Source organism: Otolemur garnettii, unplaced genomic scaffold, assembly GCF_000181295.1.
Source record: "Otolemur garnettii isolate 467f Iridium unplaced genomic scaffold, OtoGar3 scaffold00018, whole genome shotgun sequence".
NCBI lineage: Eukaryota > Metazoa > Chordata > Mammalia > Primates > Galagidae > Otolemur > Otolemur garnettii.
In genome coordinates, this window is record NW_003852413.1 from 12,565,743 (window position 1) to 12,590,331 (window position 24,589).

Below are 24,589 nucleotides of genomic sequence, written 5' to 3' on the forward strand. Positions count from 1 at the left end.
CGTATATATGAGTTAGCCGGGGATTTCATTTCTTAAAATACAGATTCGGTAAGGCTGGGGCCTGGAATCTGGTTTTAACCAGCCCAGGTGAGGCCCATACCGCTCACACCTTGAGCAGTTAGATACTAGAAACCAAAAGCATCATGAGTCTGGTCCTAGAGGAAAAAGGAAACTGTTTAAACCCAACTAGCGATGACTCAGCTTCAGCAGACAAACAGAAAGCAACATATCAGATTGGGTTTTAAAAGACAGGAACCCAAGGTTATACTTTAAGTTTCAGGTTGCAAATGGAGTGGAGAGTAAAACCATATTACTGCTGGTTTCCTTAAAAGCCCTAAATTTGCAAGTTTAATAAGGAGACACAAAGTTGAAATTCTAGACTGAATAAAAAACTTCACTTGTACACCCAACCCATGCAGGGGATTAAAGGAGAATCAATTTGTAACATATTAAAGAGGCTACTAGGACCACTGCGTGTCCCTATCAGCCAAGTCCATGGTCATCCGAGTGGCTGAGGGTAGTTGGAGGTATATAAATTCTGGAAGACTTAGATAAAAATGAAAAAGTCCGTCAGATACACACTTAAATCAAAGCAAAAGAAAGTCCAAGTAAACAGTCATGGTCATCTGCAGGCCAATGAATCTATTGTTCAGAAATGCAAATTCTTCCGTTTTCCAAAAGGAGAGTTATTATTTCAAATTCAATTAGATTCAACTGGTATTTGTTGATCTTGAGGCCCCAAAGACTTCTCCCTTTCTAGAAGAAAGCGCCTTTGCACGAGGAGGGTGTTGAACAAACCTTTGTTGACCTGCTGGTTGAGTCCCAGTTCTTTCTATTGGCGTGTGACCATGAGCCACACACGGGGGAACTTTTCTTCTCAAAGCTACTTAGCTTGGAACACTAGAGCAGGCTCATTCTTGGTCAGTAATCCATTTTGGAATGACCCATACTACAAGACCTCAGGGGGAAAAAATTCACTTAAGAAAAGAAGCTAAAATTAAGGTGGGAACATAAATAAACAGATTGTATTTCTGCAGAGTTCTGTAATCGAACATTCCTTTGAGGATTTTCAAAGAGAATCATTAACACTTAAAAGTTTTCATAGAATGGAGAGAAGCTAAGTTAGCCAGCACGCCATTGCATTATGCTTCACACCCACCCCTCCAGGGAGACACTGCGTCCTGTCCCCCAAAAGGCTAACCAGACATTCAAAGCATGGACTCTTGGGCAAGGATGTGGATGGAGAGCTGAGCTCAAACTCTGAGCTTGGATCCCCTAAAGAAATTGGCCCCACTTGCTGCCCTTTGACGATATCTGATGTCACTTTCCCAAATTTGTCTTTACTTATCATTCTCAGAAAGGAGAGGTGAGCCGCACACCCACCCCTCCAGGGAGACACTGCGTCCTGTCCCCCAAAAGGCTAACCAGACATTCAAAGCATGGACTCTTGGGCAAGGATGTGGATGGAGAGCTGAGCTCAAACTCTGAGCTTGGATCCCCTAAAGAAATTGGCCCCACTTGCTGCCCTTTGACGATATCTGATGTCACTTTCCCAAATTTGTCTTTACTTATCATTCTCAGAAAGGAGAGGTGAGCCGCATGCACAGAGCTGTCTCCTGGCTATGAAGAAAGGGGGAAATCTTTGCCAAATGAAGCATTCACCCAGCCTTCCACCAGGGGGGAAGGTACTTGGCCCTTTACTCAATAAATCCCACCGCGAAGGCCCATCTGTCTGATCAGAGCACAAGTACAGGCAGCTCCCCGCGTCTCAATGCTCCCCAGGCAGGAGTCGAGGGAACTTGACTTGGTAATCAGCCTTGCTGACATTCATGTTCTCCTTCACAACCCCCATCTCAATGCAGCCTGCTCCATATGCTGCAGTTTGCCCTCCCTTCATGTTCCAGGCTTGGTTGTGAGTGAGGGTACAAGGGAACGCCCGAATGACCAACAGGCCAGAAGGGCGAGGGGTGAACGGGATGAGGCAACCTGAAGATCCGCTGAGCCGGGTCTGAATACGCCCGAGCTGGAAGTCCTTGGGCTTCCTGAGCCGCTCGCTCCATCACCTGACCCTGGGTCCCAGGGGTCTCTCTGTGGCCAAGCATCCTCCTAGAGAACCTTGAAAACAGCTGAAATAACAAGGTCAGGCAGACCTTTCTGGCAGAGGGCTCTGTTGGTTTTCCAGAGACAAAAGCTTCAGATGAGCTGAGGCCAAAAAAGACAAAGAAGCAGGGGGAGTGGGTCTCTGGTTGCAGAGGGCTGTTGTTGTACCTGTCAAATCAGACTACAGCGTGTGTGCCTGCTGGAGGCAGAGAGTCATGCAGGGCTGCCAGGAGGGGCCCACGTGGGGTCTGAAACGATTCCCCCATGCATGCAGTCATTTGTCCACCAAATGTACACTGAGTGATAGTCTCAAACGGGGCAGTGTCTACAGCCACGAATGGAACACACAAAATTCCCTGCCCTCACACCAGTTACTTTGTGGTGACAGGGTGGGGTAGGAGGTAGGAGACATGAAATCAGTAAAATGTAAACACCATAGAAACTCATGGCCCGGTGCGGTGGCTCACACCTGTAATCCTAGCACTCTGGGAGGCCGAGGCGGGTGGAATGCTTGAACTCGGGAGTTTGAGACCACTCTGAGAAAGATCGAGACCCTGTCTTTCCTAAAAACAGAAAAACTAGCCAGGCATTGTGGGAGGAACCTGTAGTCTCAGCTACTTGGGGAGGCTAAGGCAAGAGGCTCGCTTGAACCCAGGAGTTTGAGGTTGCTGTGAGCTATAGTGATGCCATGGCACTCTATCCAGGGTGACAGAGTAAGACTGTGTTTCAAAAAAAAGAAAAAAGAAAAAGAAAATCAAAACAGGAAGAAGATGAGGCCTGTGGGGAATGGGTAGGTACAAAGTTAAAGAGAGTGGCAAGGAAAAATGTCACAGAGAAAGTGATGTCTGGGCAAGGATCTGTAGGAGTTAAGGGAGGAAGCCATATAGCTGGCTATCAGGATGCCCTGCAGGGAAGCTGGAGACTTCAGCAAAGGCCAAGGTCTGGCACATGTGAAGAGCATCAAAGAAGCCACTGGTATCCAGGGACAGTGGTAAGCCCTTGTATGTAGTCCCAGCTAATCGGGAGGCTGAGGCAGGAGGATTGTGTGAGCCCAGGAATTTTGCATTGCAGTGAGCTATGGTGACACCACTGCACTCTAGCCAGGGTGACAGAGTGAAACTCTGTCTCCAAAAAAGAAACAAAAAGAAGCTACTGGAGAAGTAGCAGCAGGAGGAGGGGCACGGATTAGGCAGAGTCTTCAGAGAGGAAATGGGAAGCTCTTGCTGCATGCAATAGGACGCCAGAGGAAGGATTGAGCAACCGTGGCAAGATCTGACTTTAACATGTTCCAGAATACACAATGTCTGAGGCCAGGCAGCAGGTAATGGAGAGGCGGAGAAGTTAGGAGTCCATTGCATCAGGCCAGGTGAGTCCAGGTGAGAAGTAGTGCTAAGGTGAGAATGAGACAAGGGAAGATGCTAGGGCACAAAATTTAAGGAGGCAGTACTCTTCAGGAGGCCACCCTGCACTTGCAGACCCAGGCAGCAAACACCTCCTTAAATTTTGTCTCACCCTAGTTCAAGTCCAGGTAGAGAGGGAAACTCAGTTACCGCTGCAGTCAGGACTAATGTATTTATTATAAGAGCTACATGTAAAACACATCCTCACAACCCCCCCCCACCCATTTTACCCTGAGACCCCCAACGTGTCATTCTGGAGCTGCCCCAATTCGCAAAGATTGCTTTCTTAGAGTATGAGGGCAAAGGCATAGTCTTAGCTCAACAGAGGGTGCAAAAGTCATCTTTGACTGAATGCCTCCATCTAGGCTGGGAGAACAATACCATTTAGATAATTTAAAAGCTTAAAAAAAAAAATAGGAGGTGGTGTGGTGGTTCACGCCCTCTGAGAGGCCAAGGTGGGCATAGAGCACTGGTTCTAAAGACACAGTTTGTAAAAATAGCCAGGCATTGTGGTGGGTGCCTGTAGTCCCAGCTACTCAGGAGGCTAAGACAAAACGATTGCTTGAGCCCAAGAGTTTGAGGTTGCTGTGAGCTAGGACACCACAGTGCTCTACTGAGGGCAACAAAGACTCTGTCTCAAAAAAAACAAAAAAGAAATCTTGGAGACTTCAAGGCAGACCCAGTTTTGGGGAATATCACTTTATGGACCCAACGATGCCAGGAAACCCACCACAAGGGGCATATGACATCCTGCCTGGTTTTAGGCTGGAACCACCTGTTGACGCTGTCACAGAGGGAAGTCATGATGTTGCAGGTGCCAGTTTGAGACATCCTAGGTGGCATCGTGCCATGCCTCTGAAAACCCAGTAGGCCTGAGGAAATATTATCTGGGTCCTGGGGCACAGATTAGAAAAGCAGAGAACAGACAGACCTGCGAACAGCATCTTTCTGTCTGTCCACATGGGAGGACAGACATTGAGTGGTTCAAACAAAAGAGTTCAAGGCCAACTATCTGAAATCCACTTCCTGAAAGCCTATTTCCCAAATTCTGAAGGACTTTTTACAACGCTGTATTTCCTTATTGCTTGTTAAGCATTTTATTATGGAAGTTGTCAAACATACAAAAGTTGAGAAACTCAACCTACCTACATCTAGATTCAACAATTAATTCCCAACACATGGCCAGCCGTCTGGTCATTTCCTGTGGTCTTCCCTCTGCCTCCCCTTCCATATATACTGAATTATTTTAAAGTAAACCACAGATATCATGTAAGTGTTCTATGAATATTTGTGTATGGCCCTCTAAAAGACAATAAATCTCTTAAAATATCATTACCACTCCATTAATACCCTCCTTTTAAAAATTATTCATTAGTATCATCAAAAATCTAAATAGGGCAGGGCACTATGGTTGGTGCCTATAAATTCCAGCACTCTGGGAGGCAAACGCAGGAAGATCACTTGGGTTCAGATAGGCCTGAGCAAGAGCAGGACCTTGTCTCTACTAAAAATAGAAAAACCAGCCAGGTATTTTGCTGAGAACATGTAGTTCCAGTTATTCTGGAGGCTGAGGCAGGAGGATGGCTTGACCCCAGGAGTTTGAGGTTGCTGTGAGCTAGGCTAACCCCACGACAGAGTGAGACTCTGTCTCATTGCTGTGAGCTGTGATGCCACAGCACTCTACAGAGGGTGATAAAGTGAGACTGTCTCTAAAAAAAAAAAAAATCCAATCAGAAAAAACCTAATCAGTGTTTGACTATCCTCCATCGTGTTATCAATTTTTTTTTTTTTACAGTTTCTTCTAATTAGGGTTCAAACAAAGTCCCCCACGTGCTGCGTTTGGTTCATATGTCTCATCTTTTTTCATTTACAATTTTCTTTTTCTCTGCAATAAATCTGTAAATAAATTGGGTTGTTTGCCTTATAAAATCTCCCAGATTGTGGATTTAGCTGACTGCATTCCCCAGGCTGTCATTTAAAATGGTCCCTGGCCCCCTTGTTTTCCCTGCCAACTGGTTTGTGGATCTGGAGACACGCTCAGCTCCAGGCTGGGTTCTTTTGGCAGGCCTACTTCATACATCTTATCTTTCTCCTTGTCATGTTAAGCCTGATCCGTGATTCCAGTGTCAAAGTTTTATTATTTTTTCTTTGTCATTTTTGTATAAGAACAGGGAACTTTCGCTTAAGTGCTACATACCATCTTTTCTATTTTTGTGGATTTATCCTCACCCTCAACCCATTCTATTTCTACAGTGAAATATGTAGAAATAAGTGAGAATATGTTAGATTCTGTTACAGACTGTTTCTACACCCAACTCTGCGTGTCAAAGCCCTAACTCCCAACATGATGGTATCCAGAGATAGGACTTTGGGAGGTGATTAGATTTAGATTGGGTCTTGAGAGTGGGGCCCTCAGGATGGGATTAGTGCCCTTACAAGAAGCACCAGAGACCTTGCTCTTTCTCTTTCTCCACCATGTGAGGATACAGAAGAAGGTGGCTGTCTGCAAGTTAGGAAGAGAGCCCTCATCAGGAACCAAATCAGCTGGCATTGTGATCTTAGATTTCCTAACCTCCAGAACTGTGACAAATAAACGTCTTTTGTTTAAGCCACACAGTCTGCGGTATTTTATTACTGCACCTAAGCACACTAAGTCAGATTCTCACTAAAGTTTATCTGAGAACCACAGAGGTTAAGGCTGAGGTGGAGTGAGACCAAAACTTGAAGGGGAAAACACTTAGTAAAGCAGTTACTTGGCAGCTGCAAGCGGTGTTGGCCCGTTTCCAAGATAATGTGTATCCAGAATTAAGCAGAGTCATCTGCTAGCTGTGAACTTGGATAAGTTACTGAATCTCTCTCTGTGCCTCGGTTTCCTCACCTACCTGAAAAATAGAGCCATAGTAAACTACCTCAACCCCAAACACAGTGAAATACTCCAACAAAAGCTCTAAGTGCTCAGAAATGTTGGCTACTGTTATTCCATACCTCAACTGGATTTTTCCTCCGTCATTTCCTATTAGACTTTGTGACCCATAACTGGTCTCGATCTGCTGCTGGGGCTGGAGCATAGGGGCATCATCATAGCTCACTGCAACCTCAGACTCATGGGCTTGAACAATCCTCTTGGAAGTACAGGTGCATGCTGTTTTTATAAAGATGGGGTCTTGCTACCTTGTTCAGGAGTCTCCAACTCCTGGCCTCAAGCAATCCTCTCGCCTCAGCTTCCCAAAGTGCCAGGATTCCAGGTGTCAGACCACATAAAGAATAAAGAGGTAACAACTAAAAGAAAACTTTGAAAACATGCTAGGCGAAAAGTAGTATCAGACAACTTATTCTGAGTATAGATGGTGAAATCCAGACTCCCTGCAGCTATTGGCTGAGTCTGCCAGGACTGTTTATCAGCATACTCTGATGCCGGGATTCTGAACCCCGAGAAGGTAGAAGCTTACAGATAATGAGTCATTCCAGTTTGCATTGTCCAAGTTGCAAACTATAGTTCCTTGTTACACAATCTTGTGGCTGGCTGTGCCATCCTGGCTGACCTGAGCCATGTCCCTTTGGCTGGGCAGACTCTGGTGACAGCTGGCATCCTTGGAGTATGCTGCCTTCCAGCAAATCTGGACAATATAACAATGTGAGGTCAAGACGTGGGGTGGGTGGGAGAGGAATCTCCCCTTTGTTGATGCTAACTGAAATTGGAAATTACATTTCAACATCAGAGAAGCAGTCAAGAGAACTATTTGTCCATGACACTTGGCTAGCTAGGTGCCCTAGCAAGAAAAATCCATAAATCTAGGTGGAAACTCCATAAAGGCAGGGACATTCTGTATGTTTTATGCACTGCATGATTCTGGTAACTTGCCCGGAGGGTGTTCAGGAAAAATTGGCTGAATGAGTACATGTAAGTGCACGTCCACGCCCCGCCTGGGAAGCCCAGCTTCATCACATCACTTTCCTAACCTCAGACAACCTTCTCAAATTCCCCTTCCTCAGAGACACTCATGTGCAACCCTCACTTGTAAAACTGCACTCGTTGAAATACCACTTTAGGTAATGATCACACGTGTGTCCTGTCTTCCAAACTAGAATTCAAACACTTTGAGAGAAGGAACCACATCCTCTGGAGCGTGGTTTTGTGGGCCAGGAGGTGAGTGCACTCATCAATGCTCAAGAGTGGGGTGTGGATGAACAGAGGCCACTTGGACAGATGAACGAGGGGCACGGAAGGCGAGGCTAGAGGCTCCCTGGACCCAGCCCTGCGGGTATCTCTAGCGAGCTCACCTAAGGAGCCCTTCACTGTCCACAGCAGGGTGGGGCCCCTCCTTGCTCCTTTTCGGCAACACAGTCCTGAAAATGCAGGAAAGCACTTTTAACCCCAAAGGGTTAAAACAGACGCTTAACATTGCGTATTGTTCCAGGGAACCCAGAAGCCAGGACAGGCAGTGCGTGTTTAGACAAGATAGAGAAAGCCAGCATCTCCCTCTAGGCAAGAAACAGAGTAGGAGAGCAGGTTTTTTATTCCTTTGGCCTTGAGGAACATGGCAGGTAGAGCCATTCCCACCACTGTCTAGAAGGAAACTTAATGTCATTGGGGGCTAAACCCAGAGGTCCCATACATGGCCCTTTCCAGCATTTCCAATCAGATCTCATGACCCACAGTCATGTCATCATGTAAAGCTTAACATGACATGCATTTACCCCTAACTCACAAGTGATTAAAGTGACTTTGTTCTAAGAATTTGGTGTTTTGTTTGTTTTTTCAGGACTCTTCCGAACAGGATTGAGACACTTTCCAGAGGCCTCCCTATGGCTACACCATTTTTGGTTGTTGTTTTAAATTTTTAAGTAGTGAGAGGATGGCAAAACTACAGGAGCAGTCAACTATGAAGACTGAGAAGTCTGGGAACAAAATTCAGTGTTGAAATCAAGTAGAAGTTACTCCCGAGTTAATAAGACACAGCTAGTCATACATCGACACTGCACCAAATGGAAGCCAGGCGTGAGAGAAGTCAAATCACCACAGGCTCCCACAGGCACAGGTGGGAAGGTGCCCCCACTCTCCCCAAGTACATACAGCATGCCCTAACCCACCTCCTGCCTTCCTCCCATGCTGTGCATTCCTCTCTTCCCTTAACAGCCCCTTGCCAGTCCTTCTAAAGTCTGCCCTGCCTGTTCTAGGCTTCCCCAGTCTCTACTCCTCAATCCCCCCAGTGGTCACAGGCTGAAGAAGTCACCAGGATTTACAGAGCCTGACTGTGCTGAGGCACTAACCCCACACAACCCTAAAGCAGAATTATTATGACCCTAACTCTCTGCACTTCAGAACCCTTTGACACCTTTTAAAATCCCCCTAGGAGCACTCATTCTCCAACTGAAGGGCCCTGCCTCCCTACAAACTGTCAAACAGAGACGTGGGCTGTGGGGAGGGCTCCAAGCCACAAGATAAACCCAGCACAACCACCTGGACTACAGGTTCACGGAAAAGGTTCCTAGATGGCAGAGTCTGTGAGGTTCTCTGCCAACTGGAGACACAGATACTAAAGTTTCAAAGCAAGAATTTGCCCCAGTGGAATACAAGCCGCTCACCCAGAACATAGGCCGCTAGGTGGGAGCAGAGCAGGTGCAACAGAGACGGCAGGAGTGGAAGGGTGGGTGGGTGACCCAGGCCACCCTCATCTACTCCCCCGCTGTGGTGGTTGCTCTGATGATGCATCTCCCCAAAGAAGACTTGCAGGACCCTCCCCTCTGAGATTCCTTTCAATCTACTTACCCAAGTTGAAGTTCTCACAGACTGGTAAATGCAGTGAACTTATTTGCAAGCCACGGTCATATCTGCCTAGCAACCCAACACGAAGACTTCAAGGATTATAAGCATGGTCGGAGAACAGGCAGGCCAACTTTGCACAAAGGAATCCGTTCTCATGCAAATGACCCGAAGCTAGAGGGCTAGAGGGAGAGACCTGGGGACAGCTCTGAGAAGCCAATTTTTTTCCCAAGAAGATATTGGGGGGACTTTTGAAGAGCATCTTTATAGCTTTGGCCACTGGAAAGGAAAGGCTGGAGGGCAGAGCACCTTGGATTATGACAGACAGAACAGGAGCGGCTAAGAGGGAAACTGAGACCTTAACTTAATTTAGTGATTTTTTTTTTCTTTTTGGTCCTGTTCTCCAGACTCCAAAGGTTCTTTTGTTCTTATTTAGAACTAAACAGAGTTAGTTTTGTTTGGGGGGGTTTGCCTAGCATGGTAATGCAGTGCTTTCCACGGAGAATTTAAGAAAGCAGGGGTTTTCACGCTTGGTCTCACTAGGATTGAGGGAACAAGGTGAAGCCAGCCCTTAACCAGAGTGGGCAAAAGTCATCGGTTTGTGGCTAAGGAGCCTGCACTGAGGCTGGGTTTCCAGTAACCTCTCCACTTTTCAAACATAGATGGCAAGCATCAACCTCAGATGATCTCTAGTGGCAAAAAGGGCCTGTGTATATCTATAAATTTGGTGTAACTTTGGGCTAATCCCTCCCATGCTCAGTGCCTTGACTTTCCTCATCTGTAAAATGGGGATGAGATTCACATGCAGAAGGTTGCTGAGGGGGTTAAAATCAGATCATGCATGATGCTTAATACAGTGTTAGGAAAAAGCAAACATGAAAAAATATAACTTTAACAAAGATTAAGAGTAATATCAATGATAACAATGATAATAATGCATTATTATTACAATGATCCCCCCACTCAAAAAAACAGCCAAATTTCACTTATGAAACAGTCAGATGCAAGTTTTAGAATCATTCATTCACCTGTAAGGCTTTAGGCATTATTTGTCTAATTTTTAAAATACTGAAATGTTATATGACCTGCTTAGATGGGTTGCACCTTTAGACCTCTAAGACAATACAGTCCACAATATGTCACTGTTACCTATGACCTTTCCATACTGAGCCCAGTGACAGGTGCTAAACATGAAAGTGTAAGATGCTAAATACCAAAGATTATGCTTATAGGTGGTCGTGCTTTAGCATTAAGTGATTTCATTAGAGTCATTAAAATCAGTTTCTAAATATCATTCCATGTAGATTCTCTGAAGAACTTGAATTAGGACCTCTGGCAGGGCATGTGCTGGAGGCATGGCTTTTTGAGTTGAGGGCCTTCTTTGTCACTGAAGCTTGAGTGCAGTGTCACAATCATAGCTCACTGCAACATCAAACTAGGTTTAAGCGTTCCTCCTGCCTCTGCCTCCCAAGTAGCTGCAACTAGAGACAGGTGCCAGGGTAGCCACTAATTTTTTTTTTTTTTTTTTAGACAGAGTCTCATTTTGTCACCTTTGGTAGAGTGCTGTAGCATCATAGCTCACAGCAACCTCAAACTCTTGAGCTCAATCCTCTTGCCTCAGCCTCCCAAGTAGCTGGAACTATAAGCTCCAGCCACAACACTGGCTATTTTTAGAGATGGGGTCTTGCTCTTGCTCAGGCTGGTCTAGAACACGTGAGCTCAGGCAATCCACCTGCCTGGGCCTCCCAAAGTGCTCGGACAGCGGGCTAATTTTTAAATATTTTTAGTGGGGGAGGATCTGGCTATGCTGCTCAGACTGGTCTCATATTCCGGCCTCAAGCTTCCCAAATTGCTTAGATTACAGGAGTGAGCCCCAGTGCCTGCCTGGAGTCAGCAATTAATTGGCTTTGGTAAACCATAAATTGTAACAGAGATAAGAGCTAGCGGGTAGTGAGGCCTTACCATACGCCAATCACTGTGATCCGAACGTTACAGACATCATAAATTAAACCCTTAAACTCTGAAAATACAATTATTAGTCCCCATTTTACAGATTTGAAAAATAACTCTCTAAAAAAAAAAATTACTCTTCCAAGGTTGCAAAACTACTCAGCAGAACCCTGGCTGTATAGTACCGGCCCTAACAGGGCACTCTCCACCTATGAACCTGCTCCCCATCTTAACCCAACCAAAGCTAGTTAACAGCAAAGGATGGCATTAACCCCATCCCAAAACGGTGAGAGAAACCAACGAGCAAAGAAGGAGTTTTATTAAAATTCAGATCCCAACTCCTCCGGGCGACGACCCTCCTCCGTGCACGCACTCCCAAACTAGGCTCTCTTGAGTTTCTGACATCAGAACCACGTTCTCCGAACCCCAATGAAGGGAGCAGCCAGAGCCCAAGTCTGTATAAGGCTTTTAAATAATAGGACTTTTGTTTCCCAGTTCCCAAATTTACCCTAGGGATGCGAGGTGGCGACCGAAAAGCCAAGTTTGCGCTCCCCGCGGGCTCTGAAATGTCTGCTTTGTCCCCAGGAAGAGCTAGCTCATAACAGGTTTCCTGTGCATCACCCACTTAGTTCGCCGTGACCTTGGGGGTCAGAGGCTTCAGGATGAGGGGCACCGACTCCCTAACCTCCGGGCCCCCAACTGAGGGCTCCCCACCGGCAAGGCGGCACTGCACCTGTGCCGACGTCGCCTCCCGCCGGGCAGGGTGCGCGCGCGCCTCCGGCCGGGGATGCTGACTCAGCCCTGCTGTTCGCATTCCTTTCGCGCAACGCGGATGCTGTTGCTGCTGCTGCTGCAGCAAAGCGGGGGACACCAGGCACCCGGAGCAGCCCGGTCGCTCGCTCCCTGGGGCCCACTGCGGCACTTCTGCCCCACTTCCGGAAGGGGAACCACGGGGGTGCGCGAGTTGACGAAATTGAGGGAAGTGGGCGCTGCTGGAGGAACTCGGGCGCCGCGCGCGCAGCTCACACCCAAACTGGAAGGAACCTGTTCTGCCCGGGGCGGGCGCGAAGCCGCCGCCGCGAGCGCAGCGCGGGACCAGCGCAGGCGCGCGCTTCACCTCTCCCCACTAAATCCCCAGATTCTCAGACCCGGGGCAGGGCTGGGCAATGGGCTCGCCGGGGGGATTCGGGGAGGTAGCGGCCAGGCGCTCCGACACAAGGTGCAGGCGTCCGGACTCTCATGCACGCCCGCGCTCCTACTCGCATTGCAGCCAAGCGCCGGGGTCTGGTCGAGCCAGGCGCGCCCGGATTTGGGGACTGGGGGAGTCACGCCAAAGACCCCGACGTTGCTGATTGTGGCGGCCGGGCCGGGAATGGCGACGCCGTTACCTTCCGTGACCCCCAGCCCAGGCAGCGGGCGGGAGGGCGGGCGCGTGCCCGGCGCGGCCCCGGTCCACGTGGGCCGGCGCGCGCGCGCCAGGCCGGCCCCCTCCTTGGCGGCGCTCAGCGCTCGCAGCACATGGTCGGCGGCGGCGCGCCCCCGAGGCCGGCGGAGACCGGCTGCAGCCGGTATAGGATAAGAGATAGACAGCGACGCGGGGCCGGGGCGCGGGCAGCAGCACGCACGGCCCCGAGCTCAGGCAGCCCGGGTGGGGGGCGGGGGGAGGGTGTGGCTCGGGTACCCTAGGCGCAGGAGTGGGTGGAGGGCCGGGCAGCACCCGCCCGAGCCAACTTGGGCCAGACTCGGGCCCGCCCCTTAAGGGGTTAAACCTTTTCTCATGTTACCGAGCGGCTTATAAGAAGGGGGAGGCCAAGCCTCCGCCTTATTGAGAACCTTTTGGGGTTTATTCTCTTCCCTTCTAACTTGGTGAGTTGGTTTTATTATTTTACATGCTTAAAAGTTTGATTGTGGGGTATGGGTTGTTTTTTAAAAATATGTGTTGGGGCCTTTTTTGGGGACGGGAGGCGGAGGAGACCATTAAACATCTTAACATTTTGGAGAGATTGCTCCGAAAAATACTCTTGACAGTTAGAAATGCTCGAGGCCCCTAGGATGACGCGCTCTCGCGGGTCTGGGCAGCTGAAAGTTGCATGTCCGTGACCCTGGTACAGTTGGATCCCGGGAAATGCCTAAAGGCATGCCTAGTCTTTGAGTACCCCCCATCCCGAGTTAGGGGGCTCCAGGTCGTCGAGCGAGTCGGGGACTGGGGGCTAAGCCCCTCAGTGGGTTTTCCGCATGAAGTTGCCTGCGCGTCGCTAGAGCGAAATGTCAGAGGTACCTTCCTTCCCCAGACTGGCGCGCGCACGCAGGACGGCCACTGAGGCAGCGCGGGGGAAAGTGGGGCTCCCTGTCTGTCTCCCCCCTCCGAACACACGACCACTACCCCGGGATGGCCGCCGTGTGCCCCCCCCACCCCGAGAAAGGTAGAGATTTTCCTGCAGAGCGCGGGTCCTACACCTTGACGGTCAGAACTGTCAGCTGCTGACGGCTGGTCCCGCGCAACTTCCACGGTTCCCGGGGCTGCCGGCCGCAGCAAAGCGCTGGTGTAGCCGACCTGTTCTGTAGCCAGAGAGAATGGTTTGCAAGAGGAAATGGGTTATTTCCTTCTGGGTTGTTGTTGTCTTTTCATCACCTCCCCCCCCCCAGCAGAAAGATCATAGAAGTTTGTTGGGTGGTATGTAAAATGCTCCAAACGTGGGGCACGTCAGCCTTAGGAAAAGCTCCCCGTGCCAACTGGGGAAGCGCAGTTGCAACTTGTCAACCTGGAAGCCAGTTCTGTTTGCACAGTTAGACACTCCATGCCAGCTCCTTCTCGCAGGAGACGGTTTCTACCCTGGGAATGAGACTTCTCAGTGATCTTATTGTTTTTGCAAATCACAGTATACGGGTGTCTTGTTTGCAAAAGAAGAAAATGCCACGTGCTTATGCTGAAATCTCGAACTGATGCATCTCCCTGTGTCCCAAGCACCATTACGTGGCATTTTTGGGGTCAACAGTACATCCTGCCAGGATGATACAGTAGAAACACCTCTTGTCATAATTAAGGGAGGAGAGTCCAAGATAGAAACTTACAGTATGTAAATAAACGATGCAGCCAAGTGGAAACGCTCCTTCCAGCTAAATCAGCACCACTAATCCTGAGTTTCCCTTCTGTGGTTTCCAAAAAAGGACTTTTCCTCAGTGGAACTCCTCAGGAGGACACTTAATTTAAGGGGTCATGTTTCAACATCATGGCCTTGGGAAATGGGTGAATTGATTATATCCAGTGATTTAACCCTGTGAGGCAGAGGTCTAGGTTAGGTTTGGGATTATTATTTTTTTTTAGAGACAGTCTCACTTTGTTGCCCTGGTTAGATAGAGTGCAGTGGTATCAGCTTAGCTCACCGCAACCTCAGACTCCTGGTTTCAAAGTGATCCATCCTCCTCCTTCAGACTTCAGGGACCACTGGCGCCCTGAACTGGCCACAACCCCTGCTAATTTCTTGTATTTTTAGTAGAAGTGAGGTCTCACTCTTGCTCAGGGTGGTCTTGAACTTCAGAGCTCAAAGGGTCCCCAGAGTGCTAGGATTACAGACGTGAACTACCACACCCTGCCAGGGATTTGTTTTTTTTTTAACAGAAAATTTAGGTGAACTTCAAATACGGACTGGTTTTGACAACTGGACCTAGAAAGGACTTGTCAAAGCTGTTCTCCAAGCTACGCCTTTGAGAAGAATAGAGATTCCCAGGGCATATGCTGAGGCTCTGCCTACACCAGTAGCCAGTCAGTCCCCTTTCCATCCAAAGCCAGCATTTTGAACTTTGCTCTAAACTGACCTTGGACTAACTAACATTCTGATGGTCTGCAATCCGTTTATCATGCTCTCAGACCAAATCTTTTCTAGTGCACCTCCCGGGTAAACTGATTTCCAAGCCTTTGGGAAAACATCCACTTATTTGAAAGGGATGCTTAAGAAAACCGAATGCTACTAGGAAGTACTCCAAACTGGCCAGGGATTTTGTTGTTATACTTCCTCCAGAACATTAGGGAGAAGGGAAGAGATGGCTGCCAGGAACCCCCATTCAGAATTGTAGAATTTTATAGTTGGAACAGGTATGAGAAACTGTCACCCTCCGATTTACAGATGATGGAATTTAGGGATTAAAATGGTGGGATCTAGGCATTTCCCCACATTGTGCAACAGGTTAATGGGAATGCAGGCTGCAAGAAGACCCACCCAGGGCCTGGCCTTTAAAGGGCTTCCAGGGATAATTTACAGCAAGTCACTGTCAAAGACTATCATAGAATTATAGATTCTCAGGACAGGAAGAGACCTGAGATCATCAGAGGCTAGTTGAGAACTCCTTTTTTATAGTTATTTTCATTTTAGGTGAAAACAGAGAAAAGAGGCCAGCACAGTGACTCATATCTATAATCCTGGCACCCTGAGAACCCAAGGATCGCTTGAGCTCAGGAGTTTAAGACCAGCCTGAATAAGAGTGAAACCCCATTTCTGCTAAAAATAGAAAAATTAGCTGTGTGTTGTAACAGGTACCTATAGAACCAGCTACTTGGGAGGGTGAGGCAGGAGGGTCCCTAGAACCCAGGAGTTTGAAGTTTCTGTGAGGTAGGCTGGCATCATGGCACTAGAGCCTGGGCAACAAAGAGGGCTCTGTCTCAACGGGGAAAAAAAGAAAATAGAAAAAAGAAATGATTTGCCCTCAGTCATAGAATCAGGTATCACGCATCACCAGGTAGATCCTACACAGCCGACATCCCTTCCCATCACCTGTCCAGGGATCAGATTCCCTATTTTGCAAAATGAGTAGGATTTTACAGAGCTGTTGCACACAATGAGATTCCAAGTCCCTTTCAACTTTAACATTCAGTAATTCTAACTCCATCTGGGGGCTACAGGTTCATCCTAACCCCATTCCAATATGTTTTGATTCAGGTAGGTTCTGAGCCCGCCATATGGACACCCTGCTGGGTTAGAACAGTCATGCCAGTGTGACCCTGCACTTAGTAACCACTTGGTCCTGACTGCTTGTCAGAAATGTGCTGAACTCTGGAAGGACGTGGCTGGTTTTAAATAGGATGCATCCCTGTATTAAGTTTTCATATTGTTACCATCAACAAGTTATTTGAGTCCCTGGAGGCAGACACTGTCACTGTCTTTCCATGGTACTGTCCCTACAGTGAAAGCAGAGGGCCTGTCATCTAGCAGGTACTTTGCTGGGAAATAAAAATTATGTGTAAAGTACAGGGCCAAGGGCGGGGGAGGGGTGGTGCAAAGAGATGTAGGCCCCCAATTTTTGTGAGCTTATAATTTAACCGAGCAAATGAGATAAATGTCTGGATGTATATGATACCCCATCATTAAATGATACCTGTCACACAAAGAAGAGCGCTCTTAGGGTAAGCTGGTCTGAGGATATGTTATGAAGAAGGAAGTATTTGACGGAACAAGGCTTTAGAGTGATTCTGTGCCGGCTTCCAGCTATAGATGCGGCATCCCAGCGTGGGGGAGTAACATGACCACAGCCTGGTAGGTACCCACTATGACCTGACTGTGGCAAGTGACTCAAGTCTTAGAACTGGAAGAATCAAGGGAACAAGCAAGGTTATGAAGGACACTGAAAGCCAGGCTCATAGGTGGATTTTAGCCTTCTAAAGGAGGAAAGCCATTGAAAAAGTCTGAACAGAAAAATGCCACCAGGATGGAGCATTTCAAACATAGTAATTGTAGTGGACACGTGGAGCCATTTAAAAGGCTAGTAAAGGAGTCGTGGTCATCACTAAGAAAAGCTCAAACTAGTGGCTTGAAGGGTGAAGGCCAAGGCCTCGGCCACCATCGCCATCCCTCCTGCCCTCCAGCTCTCCCTACCCAGGGCGGAGCACTGTTCTAGAGCCAGAATCGAGAGGCACTTTGTAGGGGAGGGGTGTCTTCACTCCTGCCCCAGCCCCTCTCTTCCTAAGAGTGACTTCCGGGAGGCTAATGAGGAGGGATGTTGTGAAGGCTGCATTGGCTGGAGGGCTCCTGGCTCCCATCTCAAATCAGTTGCTTTCCATGTGGGAGGACACCAAAGACTAACTGCAGCTGCTCAGCCTGCCTCCGGAGCTACCTGCCTGCCCTTTCTCCCACCTTTGCCTTTGCTCTCAGCCATGACACATCTCACACATCAAAATGCAGAGGTATTTTGCTGTAGAGAATGTAAGCTTCTTAAAGCGTCTCATGCCCTATTTCATTCAACCAAATATCCTGACAGTCATAGAAATACAGAGGCCTTCCCAAGCCTGAGGCTACTGTGGGAAGGGGGCTATCAATAGGATACATGATATTCAATTAGGTCAGATTGGCTGTTTGTTAAGATTTAGCAAAGTAAATGTAGAATATTCAATTTTAAGATGAGAAACCAGTAAGACGGATAAAGTTGGATCTTGTGATTTTTAAGTTGCCCTCTATTATCAATAAAACTTTCGCCTTAGTAACTTGAACATGACAATTTATGGCTAAGCCAAACATGCACCCTAAAAATTCACCTGTGCACAACTGGATACTTGCGCAGAATTTTTTTTTTTTTACTACTTTTTCACTGACACGTAATAATGACACTATTTATGGAGTATATAACAATGTTTCCATACTTATATTGTCCCATAATCAGATCAAAGTCATTAACATATCTAATTACTAACAAACATTTATCATTTCTTTATGTTGGGAACGTTCAATATTCTCCTTTGGCTATTTGAAATGATGTATCATTAACTCTAGTCATCCTCATCCTGTACAGAACACTAAAACTTATTCCTCCTATCTAGCCCTACTTTTGTATCCTTTAGTACATCTCTCCACATCCTTCCCTTCCCATCCTCTGGTATCATCATCTGTTCTGATTTTTCCTTCTATGAGATCAAGTTTGTTTTAGTTTCCACATACAATGTATGAGTGAGCACATGAGGTTTTTAATTTTCTGTGCCTGGCTTATTTCACTTAACATAATGTCCCCCAGTTCCATCCATGTTGTCAGGAATGACCGGGGTTCGTCCTTTTTATGGCTGCATAGTATTCCACCCTGTGCCACACTTCATCATCCCTCCCATCTGTTGTTGGACACTTAGGCTGGGTCCATTATCTTGGCTATAAGGAATAGAAGATGGGAGCAAAATCTGTCTGACACGCTGATTTTCTTTCCCTGGGACAAATGGCAATGGGTGGGATGGCTGATCACATGTTAGTTTTATTTGTAGTTTTTGAGAAATCTCCCTACTGTTCTCCACAGTGGCTGTACTAGTTTATATCCCCACCAACAGAGTTCCCTCTCCTCCATATCTGGGCCCACATGTGCTATTTTTTTTTGCCTTTTTGATAATAGCCACCCTAAGTGGGGTGAGATGAATCTGCATGGTGGTTTGGATTTGCATTTCCCTGATCGTTGGTGATGTTGAACATTTTTTCACATACTTCTTGGCCATACGTGTGTCTTCTTTTGAGCAATGTCTGTTCAGATCATTTGCTCATTTTTTAATCAGGTGGGTTTTTTGGGTTTTTTGCTGTTGCGTTGTTGAGTTCTTGGTATATTCTGGGTATTAATCCCCTGCCAGATGTGTTGTTTGCAAATGTGTTCTCTGATTCTGTAGGTTGTTCTACTCTTTTTGTTCCTTGGCTGTGTAGAAGCTTTTTAGTTTGATATAATCTCCCATGTGTTTATTTTTGCTTCCCTTGTCTGTGCTTTTGAGCTCTTATTCATAAAATCTTTTCCCAGACCAATGTCACAAAGCCTCTCCAGTATGTTTTTTTCTGCACATTTTTCTTTGTTTTGTTTTGTTTTAGGTCTTTGACGCATTTTGAGTTGATTTTGTGTGTGTAGGTGAGAGGTGGGGGGTCTAGTTTGACTGTTCTGCGTGTGGATATCCATTGGCACCGCACCATTTGTTGAAGAGACTGTCCTTTCCCTACTGAGTGTTCTCAGTGCCTTTGTCAACAATCACTTGGCTATAGATACGCAGATTAATTCATGCATTCTCTATTCCGTTCCATTGGTGTTTATGTCTGTTTTTATGCCAACATTGTCTTATTTTGGTTACTGCAGCTTTGAATAATAGTATATTTTGAAGTCTGGTAGTGAGATGCGTCCAGCATTTTGTGAAGGATTATTTTAAGTTTTAGAGTTTTTTTTTTCCTATTTCTGTGAAGAATGTCATTGGTATTCTGATAGGGATTGCATTGAATCTGTCAATTGCTTTGGGTAGTATATAAGGAATTCTTTTTTTTTTTTTTTTTGGAGATAGAGCCTCAAGCTGTTGCCTTGGGTAGAGTGCTGTAGTGTCACAGCTCACAGCAACCTCAAACTCTTGGGTTTAAGCGATTCTCTTGCCTCAGCTTCCCAAGTAGCTGGGACTATAGGCTCCTACCACAACGCCCAGCTATTTTTTTATTGTAGTTGTCATTGTTTGGCAAGTCTAGGCTGGATTTGAACCCACCAGCCTTGGTGTATGTGGCTGGTGCCCTAGCCACTTGAGCTATAGGCGCCAAGCCAGGAATTCTTAATCTTGAGGTTACTTGCCATTAAGAGCTCTAATACTGTGGACTCACTAATTATTATATATCATTAATTTTTAATTGGGCTAAAAATACACATCACTGTTTCAAAGCATATGTAATGGTGGGATTACAGGTGTGAGCCACCACACCTGGCTGCAATTACATATGGAGACCACACTCTGGGTGGATTGCCTGAGTTCATGACTAAAAGCAGAAAAAAGCTAGCCAGGTGTTGTGGCGGGCACCTGTAGTTCTAGCTACTTAGGAGGCTGAGGCAAGAGGACCCGTTAAGCCCAAGAGTTTGAGGTTGCTATGGGTTATGATGCCATGGCACTCTACTCAGGGTGACAGATGGAGACTCTGTCTTTTTAAAGTATATGTAATTGCTGAGGCTTTGAAAAAGACTCTTTTCATGTGCCAGAGCCCAATCCAGAAGGCCTAGGTTAAACCAACCTTCCCGTGTTCAACACAGAGTCTCCTGTTAGTGGTGTTACCACACAGGTCTCCATGATCTGATGGTTGCTGCAGTTTACATGGAAGAACACAATGAGGCCGGGGTAATTTGGTTAACTGATGTCACTGTATTCTAGATTATTTGTCGTGTACTCAGAAATTCAACTGCCAATACACCAAGTGGCAGTCAAATCTAAGGAACTTATGCTAAACAAACTTCCAGAAGACATAGCTCACCCATTTTTATTTATGGTTACATTCTGTCCGTGTGGGTACGTCCATCCACCTAGACACCAAATCCTAATCGGAACGTTGCCTATGGAGTAGAAAAGGGGAGCAGGAGGAGCTGGCTGTGCAGTCTTCATGGCCAGTGGTTTCAAGCAGAGATGCTCGTGGTATTTCGAATGCTCAAGAATTTACCTGTGATCCTGTGGAAGGTGCTGGACATATTGTCAGTGTTTGTTATTCAGCCTCCCTTTTCTAAGCTTCCTTCCTTTTTGTTTTAAAGAGATGCGATCGCTTTAAAATGCAGTGGCATGTGATCATAGCCCATTGCAGCCTCTAAATTCTGGGCTTAAATGATCCTCCTGCCTCAGCCTCCCAATTAGCTCAGACTTCAGGCACCCACGCCACTACATGCAGCTAATTTTTTGTAGAGATGGGTCTTGCTATGTTGCCCAGGTTTGTTCCCAACTCCTGGCTTCAAGTGATCCTCCCACCTTGGCCTCCCAAAGCATGGGGATCAGAGGCATGAGGCACCGCACCTGGCCTCTAGGCTTCATTTTTGATCAGCATTCCTTGTGGTCAATTCAATCTTTCTTTGCCTAACTTGTCTCCTTCAAGGTCAGCGTCAATACTTGGTCTGGTGGCCATTCTGTGTCCCCCAAAGTGCTTCTAAGTATTCTGCTGTGGTTCCTTATGTTTATTTGAGAACATTTAGCTGTCCTAGAAAAGTCCTACTTCCAAGTTCTTTGGGGACCGCATACACAATACAAAGATTTTTAAATACATATATGTTTGAAATGGTCCAAAAACTTTATCCTAACTAATAGGACATGATTAAAATATTCAACCTAAGTAACAAGGTAAGTAATTCTTATCTGTTATGTTTGCTAAAGAGTATTACAACCAGCAACACTCGGGTTATTGCCGGTCTGAATTTTTTTTTTTAATTTTTATTTCAGATTTTAAAAGAATGACCCAAAAGAAAGCAAGGGTTTGTTTCAGAGCCAACGTGTACACTGAAGTGCCTGACGGAGGATGGGGCTGGGCAGTAGCGGTTTCCTTCTTCTTCATTGAAGTCTTTACCTACGGTATCATCAAGTCATTTGGTGTCTTCTTTAATGACTTAATGGACAGTTTTGATGAATCCAATAGCAGGATCTCGTGGATAATATCGATATGTGTGTTTGTCTTGACATTTACAGGTTAGTACTTCCTTCAGCCTTACTATGACATGACCGTGGGTCCCTTGTCACCTGCCTAACTATGTAATGGTAGTTGTGCTACCATGCTACGTAATGCTGTGATCCTGATGCATTCCTTTGTGTTATCCTGTTTACTTTGTTATTTTGTTTTGTTGTTGTTGTTGCTTTTTGAAACAAGATCTCCCTCTGTCACCCAGGCTGGAGTATGGTGGTAACATCATAGCTCACGGCAGCCTCGAACTCCTAGGCTCAAGCAATCCTCCTCCCTCAGCCTCCCGTGTAGGCAGGACTATAGGTGCATACCACCACACCTGGCTAATTTATCAGCTTACCACCCGTTTATTAGACATCGGGCATCTGCACACTCTCAGGATTGTGCGTATTACTTTGAGGAAAGCTGTCAACCCCAATTCTGTGAGTATATAGTCATTGTCTAAAGAAGCAACCTCAAAAAGTTACTGGCATGCCAGTACCTGATCTCCTAATTATAGGTTGGAAACATGTAAATGAGGATACATGAAAAAGAAAAATGGGATGAGTAAAAGGAGATACTATGAAATTACAAACACCATCTTCGGGAGACACTGTGAATACCAAACACCTGCTTCCTTAAAGGACACCACTGATTCATCATTACATAATACTCCCAGATCCAAGGGCACAAAAGAAAATCAGGTTTTAGAATTATTGTTAACATACTAATTTTTACTTGGTCACTTACGGGTCTAATTTGAACACGAATGCTAGGTGTCAGGAGTTTATCTGTCAAAGTTACCACTGAAGTTAAAGCCATTCTTTAAATATAGTTCATTTTTAGCCATATATGTCTTTAAAGAAGCAGCTCCATGTGTTTTTAGCCACTGGGTAAAGTAGGAATTTCTCTTATTAGTCCTACTATCAAGTTTCATGAAATAACTCCTAGTTCCAGTTCAAGTATTAAGATAACTTAATTTTTACATTGTAGAATGCTTACCTTCTTAGATAATTTAAATGAATTAGAACTAAAATTTTACACTTGGTAATCTAAATAAAAAGAAAATCCCAAAGCTTAAGTTTTAGTTCTTTTATAAACAAAAATAGAAATGTAGTCAACAAGAAATTCCTACTTAAGCCTATTACACCAGAAAATAATTCTTCCAAGTGCTGTTATTCTAGTTGTTAATACTTTGAGCCATCATATTGGCTCCAAATGGTAGTGGCTTTGTTATGAGCTATATTCGATATTCGTTCGAATTCTAATAGCTAACACAATAGATATATATGAACTAACACCAGCAAAATTGAAGCCTTTTATCCCTCTCGGCCCCTTCTATCTATTATGTTGTCTTTCCTTGACCCAACTGTCGATGTCTAACTTCTCTTGGTATTCTCAAGTCAATATTAAGTAATATACAACTAGGAAACTAATTTGCCAGATTTATATGTCCTAGGGGATACAGCTTAGAGAAGCTAAGCAAATTATGATTCATCAGACACTTTGAACAGACTGCAATGTTATTGACCCCACAGCAGGCCTCCTTTAAGAGTTCATAACTGAGAATTCACCATACTTTCAGCCTTATAAAGAAACTAACTAGAATCTGATTCCAAATGGAGATTTTTTAAAAATAATTCAAAGCAATGAGTACAGGGAAAAAAAAAAAATCAGCCAGGCACCCTGGCTCATGCCTATAATCCTAGGAGGCCAAAACAGGAGGATCACTTGAGCCTAGGAGCTCAAGTTAAAAACCAGCCTGGGCAACATAGCAAAACCCCAGCTCTACAAAAATAAATAAATAAGTTGGACATGGTGGCACATGCCTGTAGTCCCAGCTATTCAGGAGGCTGAGTCAGGCTGGAGCCTGGGAGTTGCAGGTTGCAGTCAGCTATGATGCAACACTGCCTTTCAGCCTGGGCAAACAGCAAGAGAGACCCTGTCTCCAAAAAAAAAAAAAAAGATTCAAGCAATGATAGGAAAACCAATTTTTGTCATAGATACTGAATAGTGGTGAAGTTTGGGCTTTGGTGTGCCCATCCACTGAATGGTGTACAGTGTACCCCGTAGGTAATTTTTTGTCCCTCACTCACTCTCCCACCCCTTTCAAGCCTTCTGCGTCCATCATACCACTGTGTGTGTCCTTGTGTCCCCCCAGTTTAGCTCGCCCTTATAAGTGAGAGCGTGCGGCATTTGTTTTTCTGTTCCTCAGTTACTTTACTGAGGAGAAAGCCTCCAGTTCTATCCCAGTTGCTGCAAAAGACATTATATTATATTTCATTCTTTCTCATCCCTGAGTAGTAATCTATGTGGCATTTACATAGATACACACACATGCACACACGGGCAAGCATGCACACACACACACACACACACGCAGAGTATTTTCTATAACCACTCCTCAGTTGATGGGCACTCAGACTGATTCCATATCTTTGCAATTGTGGCTTTCTCTTTAAGGAGCCTGAAGAATCATTTTTTTTTCCCAATAGAACCAATATTTTTAAATTTCAAATTAATACGAAGATATAGATTTTAGGTTACATTGTTCTCAATTCTAAGGTAAAGCTCAAGTTGTAGTCGAGCCCTTCACCCGGGGCGGGGGGCGTGCTGAACACCCTCACGTTGGGCACAGTAGGAGAGATCCCAACTGCCCTCCCTCTTCCCCCTTCTCTCCCTTCCTTCTCCACCCCCGCCCTTGCTAGATGATATTTGGGTTCCATCATTCATGTGGATGTGCAGCTGTCTACCTGTTGGTTTCATATTAGTATTGAGTACAGTGGATACTTCTTTCCCCACTCTGTCTCAAAAAAAAAAAAAGACCCTCAAGCTGTCACCCTTGGTAGCGTGCTGGGCATCACAGCTCACAGCAACCTCCAACCCCTGGGCTCAAGAGATTCTCCTGCCTCTGCCTCCCAAATACCTGGGAGTATAGGCATCTGCCACAACACCCAGCTATTTTTTGGTTGCAGCCGTCATTATTGTTTGGCAGG

General features: G+C 46.0%; 2 protein-coding genes across 3 annotated transcripts in view; one reads left to right on the forward strand and one right to left on the reverse strand.

Moving 5' to 3' along the window:
* Positions 1 to 24,589, reverse strand: part of ARSG (arylsulfatase G) — a 127,539-nt gene that overhangs the window by 85,310 nt on the left and 17,640 nt on the right. The window lies entirely within an intron of this gene.
* SLC16A6 (solute carrier family 16 member 6) overlaps positions 12,922 to 24,589 on the forward strand; it is a 19,537-nt gene continuing 7,869 nt past the window's right edge. Inside the window, 2 exon segments of the mRNA XM_003786180.3 lie at positions 12,922 to 13,080; positions 21,380 to 21,622. Coding sequence (XP_003786228.2) covers positions 21,391 to 21,622 — 232 coding nt within the window. The 5' untranslated portion in view covers positions 12,922 to 13,080; positions 21,380 to 21,390.